The following is a 4,934-nucleotide window of genomic DNA, read 5'->3' on the forward strand; positions in this document are numbered from 1 at the left end:
GGGTGAGTAGGACCTGAACTCTGAGGAGGGATTCCTGTGTTCTCGGGAAAGAGGGGCACAGACACTTGGATCCCCGCCCCCACCCCCTGCTTTATTTTCCTTCTGTTTATTGCTACCAACCCATCTCCCTCCTCTCCCCTCATGTGTACATGCTCAGTTGTGTGACTCCATGGACTGCAGTGTGCCAGGCTCTTCTGTCCATGGAATTTTCCAGGCAGGAATACTGGAGTGGATTGCCTTCTTTATGGATTCCCTTCTTTGAAACTGAGTTTCCAGATTTAGCAAATAAAAATACTGGACACCAAGTTAAATTGGAATTTCAGGTAAACAGCAAATATTCGGCTGGCCTGAAAGTTCAACCAGGTTTTTTCATAAATAGTACAGAAGATGGTACAGAGATGGTACAGAAAAGCTTGAATGAACTTGTTGGCCAACCCAATACTTTTTTAAGAGTAAGTGTATTCCCTCCAACATATGGGACACTGCTGCTGTTACTGTTTAGGCGCTCAGTCACGTCCGATTCTTTGCAACCCCGTAACTGTCGCCCACCAGGGTCCTCTGTCCATGGGATTTCCCAGGCAAGAATACTGGAGTGGATTGCCATTTCCTTCTCCAGGGGATCTTCCCAACTCAGGGACCAAACCTGAGTCTCCTCTTTGTTAGGCAGATGTTTTACCACTGAGCCACCTGGCAAGCCCCATATGGGACATACTTACAGAAAAAAAGTATTGTTTATCTGAAATTCTAATTTAACTGGACATCCGGTATTGTATCTGGCAACCCCATTTGAGGGGGATGTAGGCCAGGTGCCCAGAGACTCTGCCATGGTCACCCCTCAGCCCCCAGCTCTCCCTGTCCTTCCCTCTGCCCTCCTCCTCACCCCGGAGGAGTGAGGCCACCTCACAGGCCAACTCACAGCTTCTCCAGTCCTGATTTCTTCATCTACATGAGTTGCTGTATCTAATTGGGGCCCTTGGGCCGTGTCAGAGTTGGAAGAGGAAATTTGAGGAAGACTCAGGTTGTCATCTTGGGAGCCCTAGAATCTGACCCTGACTGAGTCACCTGCAGCCCGTGGTCTGGTCTGCTGGGGGAGGGGGCCCTGTGGCTACCTCCACAGAGCAGGCCTCAAGGTGGGGAAGAGATGCCAAGACGGGGTGCAGAGACTTCCGGATAAGGGCACTGAGACACAGAGCTTGAGAGAAGGGCCTCAGAGATGAGGAGACAGAGAACCAGGAGAAACTGGGAGACAGATCTGCAGAGATGGGGAAAGAAAGAAAGAAAGGAGAGATTCAGAGCCAGAGAGACAATAATGCAGAAATGGGGTACAGAGCGGGGAGATGTTTCCCAGACATTCAGGATCCCAGACCAAGTGATGGAGACAACAGGCAAGAGGCTGGGTGCTGCCCTCAGGTCTGGGACAAGGACAGCAAGCCACTTTGGGGTGGTGCCAAGAGACCAAGGCTTGGGGGGAAGCGGGACCCCAGATCAGTAAGGTGATGCCCAGTTTGGTGATGACACCACTCCCTCTGCAGCTAACACCCCGATTTTCCAGTGCCTCCTACATTTTTGGAGTGACACCCGTGCTGGGAACCTCACCCACCCAGGTCTAATGCCGCTTCCTTCACTGAGTCACCTCCAACCCCGCCAGACCTGTTGAGGGGAGACTTCTGGGTGACTCAGGCATCCAGGCCCCCAGCTCTTTCATTTCCCAGGAAGCCAGCAGTCTGGGTGTCCCAGGACCCCTACCCGACTCAGGGCCACAGTCTAGCTTAGCCCTGAGAGTCTGGAGTCCCAGCCCCCTCTGCCCTCAAACCCGGGAGTCCCGGCCCCCAGTGCTCTGTCTGGACTCAAGCATCCTGGACCACATCTTCCTCCTTCAGGAACCACAGGTTTCTCAGCTCCCAGCGTCCGCCCTTCCCAAGTTGGAGTTGGGTGAGGCATGTTGATTTACTTTGGTTCCAGCATGGGTCACCCCCCGCCAAACACACTGCCCCCCCTCCATGTGCCTGGTAGGCCTGAATGGGAGGACCCAAAGCCCCCACTCCCAGGGAAGTTGGGGCCTCACTAAGGGTGGTGGGAGCACCACCGGCCTTTCTCTTCTCGCCCTTTCCCTTCCCCCGAAGCTGTGGGTCGTGGGTCGGCCAGTGGCTGGCAGCCCCACTCACCTGACTTGTTTTCTCGTTTCTGAATCTCTGGCTCCCCTTTTCTTGTTATTTCTCCCCAGATGTCTGTGGCCCGCTGTCTCAGCATCTCTCTCTCTCTGTCTTCTTGTCTCTCTCCATCTCTCTGAATTTCCTTGTCTCTCCCTCCCCTCTGGTCCTCTCCTCTCCCAGTCCCTCCCCATCTCTCTATCTTTCCCTCTCTTTGGTCTCTGGACAACTGTGCCCCTTGCACCTCCCCTCTGCCGTCTGTCTCCATCTCTCTGTCTTTCTGCCACCTTCGCTTTAGACCTCTACTCCCAGCTCCTCACCCTTGGGCCCCCTCCCCCACTATTTCCTAGGTCCTCTGAGCAGAAATGGGATGAAGGATGGAGAGGGAGGGAGGGGAAGTCCCAGTGGGGAGAAAAGGGTCAGCCAGACCGGCTTGGCTCCCTGGGCATCTTCGTCAGAGCCCCGCCCAGCACCACACAGCCCGCCCATTTATAAGCCACTCGGGGCCCAGGTGTCACACATACTTCTGTCTCCATCATCGCGCAGCAGTCCTGCAGGTAGGAGCATCCACCCACAGCTCTCTGCTCAGAGGCTGGCGCCTCTGCTCTGTTCTTCCTGCAACTGACTCCACATCTGTCTCCTTACATTTTTCTGACTGCTTACCTCTCTGGACATCCCTGTCTTCCTCATGTCCCCTGTGACCGCCCCCCTTCTCAACCTGTTGACACTGGGTTGAATTTGGAAGTTCTGGGGCTGGTTCCCCCTCTGCTAACCCTCTTGGCTGGGCCATCAGGTGTGAGGCGTTTTTCTTCAGCTCACTGAGCCTCAGTGTTCTGTCTGTGAAATGGGCTTGCAGAAAAAAAAGGTACTGGGCAGGTGTGAGTGCTACTGGTGGCGTCTCTATAGGCACCCAGCTCTGATCTCTCTCTGCCCTTGTCTCTGACTCCGCCTGTCTCTTGGTCGTTCTCTCCAGCACTGCCTCTGGTATAAGAGGGTCCTCTGGGGTCTGTCGGGCAGCTGTACAGAGATGGGCGAGTTTCTCGCCCCCAACCCCATACATCCCTGTCCCATTCTTTCCTAGCAGGCAAGCTGACTTGGCCTCTTTCTCCCCAGCATCCTTACCCCTGAGAACTCAGCCCCCAGTGCCCCACCCCTTGCCCTGACCTCCCTCAGTATCCAGCACCCCCTGGGCAGACTCTGACGCTGTCACCGCCGCCACCTCTGCCGTTCCCAACGCCACCTCCTCAGGGCCAGCAAGATGCAGTTTGAGATGCACGACAACGTGAAAGGCAAAGGTGGGATCGCTGGATGGACCCTCAAACCTTCCAGTCCCTGGAACATGGCCACTTCCTTCCCCTGGGCACTCTGGCTTCGAAGACAGATGGCACCTGCTTGCACCCCAGAAGCCCTGAAGCACGGGAACCCAGCACCCCAAGCCCAGACCTGGAGGAGGCGGTGGCACGTCTCGGCCCCGCCCACATGTGGCGCCAACCTCCCCTAGACCTGCAGGATGCCCCCCTCACCCCCAGCTGAACCAGACATGCAGGAGGCAGCAACTCCAGGAACAGAATGGGGGTGGCGATGCCCAGAAGGGGCGGCAGGGACTGGGAAGACGCAGTGGTGTCCCCTCGATGGGCGGCCTGGTGGCCTTGCCCGGACTGCCCGGCAGAGGGAGGGGCGGCAGAGGTGCCAGGGCCGGGGAGGTGCTGCGAGGCTGCCCGCTGACCCCCGTCCCCTCCCTCTGCAGCCATGTCCTACCCAGTGACCAGTCAGCCCCAAAGCGCCAGCACCTGCTACCAGACCCAGCTCAGTGACTGGCACACCGGCCTCACGGACTGCTGCAACGACATGCCCGTCTGTGAGTGCCCTGTCGCTCCCTCTCCAGACCGGGAAAGAGCGGGAGGGGAAGGAGGGTCACCCTCAGCTTCACCCTCCTCACCCCACTCCCCGGTCCCTCCCGTGGGCCCTGAATTCCCTCCCGCCTTTCTCCGACGCCCAACACTCCCTAGGATCCTGGCTTCATCACACCTTCCAACTCTCACGGGGACCCTCCTCGTCCCCCTTGCACCCTCGACTGTTTTCCTTGTGGCTCCAACTCCTTCTTTAAACTCTCTTTCCCACTCTAGAAACCCTTACTCTTCGGACCCCTAATTTCCTCTGGGACTTTCACTTCTTCCAACACTCAGTTGCCTCTGGGACCCTCACCCCGCGCCCCGCGGACCCCGCCTCGCCCCTCCCCGAGGCGGAGCCGGCCGGAGGCACCCGGTGGGCCCCGCCCTTAGCGCCCTGCGTACGCTCCAGGTCTGTGCGGCACCTTCGCCCCCCTGTGCCTCGCCTGCCGCATCTCCGACGACTTCGGCGAGTGCTGCTGCACGCCCTACCTGCCCGGAGGCCTGCACTCCCTGCGCACCGGCATGCGCGAGCGCTACCGCATCCAGGTGCGTGCGCGCCCGGGACCCGTGGGAGCCGAGGGCTGGGGGACTGGCCTCCTCGGGTGCCAGGTTAGGGCTGCTAACCTCTCGCTCCCACTCTCTAGGGTTCCATCGGTAAGGACTGGGCAGCCCTCACCTTTTGTTTGCCCTGCGCGCTCTGTCAGATGGCGCGGGAACTGAAGATCCGAGAGTAAAGAAGTTTCCCCCACCTTCTCCTTCCCGCCCCCAGCCCCCGACCCTTCTCCTTTCCGCCCCCGTGACACCTGCCCTCCTCTGCCCTCTCCTGGGAGGGCCTGCCCCTCCACCCCATCCCTCACCAAAAATGCATCCACAATAAAAACCTGAAAACCAA

General features: G+C 58.3%; 1 protein-coding gene across 3 annotated transcripts; it reads left to right on the forward strand.

Moving 5' to 3' along the window:
* Nucleotides 1-2,561: 2,561 nt before the first annotated feature.
* Nucleotides 2,562-4,934, forward strand: CNFN (cornifelin). 3 transcript variants are annotated; one of them, XM_006041232.4, is made up of 5 exons: nt 2,572-2,707; nt 3,264-3,445; nt 3,898-4,008; nt 4,452-4,588; nt 4,687-4,934. In XM_006041232.4, exons 2-5 carry the CDS (start codon nt 3,409-3,411, stop codon nt 4,774-4,776), a joined length of 375 nt encoding a protein of 124 aa, XP_006041294.4. In that variant the 5' UTR covers nt 2,572-2,707; nt 3,264-3,408; the 3' UTR covers nt 4,777-4,934. The 3 variants fall into 3 exon arrangements, with proteins under 3 accessions (XP_006041295.1, XP_006041294.4, XP_044787235.2); XM_044931300.2 differs by having other exon boundaries at nt 2,690-2,707; nt 3,399-3,445; XM_006041233.4 differs by lacking the exon at nt 3,264-3,445 and having other exon boundaries at nt 2,562-2,707.

Source organism: Bubalus bubalis, chromosome 18 (genome assembly GCF_019923935.1).
Source record: "Bubalus bubalis isolate 160015118507 breed Murrah chromosome 18, NDDB_SH_1, whole genome shotgun sequence".
Classification (NCBI taxonomy): Eukaryota; Metazoa; Chordata; class Mammalia; order Artiodactyla; family Bovidae; genus Bubalus; species Bubalus bubalis.

Bases quoted from the DNA above. Each gene is read 5' to 3' on its own strand.
- CNFN (XM_006041232.4), top strand. From the start codon at position 3,409: ATGCAGTTTGAGATGCACGACAACGTGAAAGGCAAAG. The intron at 3,446-3,897 runs GTGGGATCGCTG...CTCCCTCTGCAG, and splicing joins CGACAACGTGAAAGGCAAAG to CCATGTCCTACCCAGTGACC. The intron at 4,009-4,451 runs GTGAGTGCCCTG...CGTACGCTCCAG, and splicing joins CTGCAACGACATGCCCGTCT to GTCTGTGCGGCACCTTCGCC.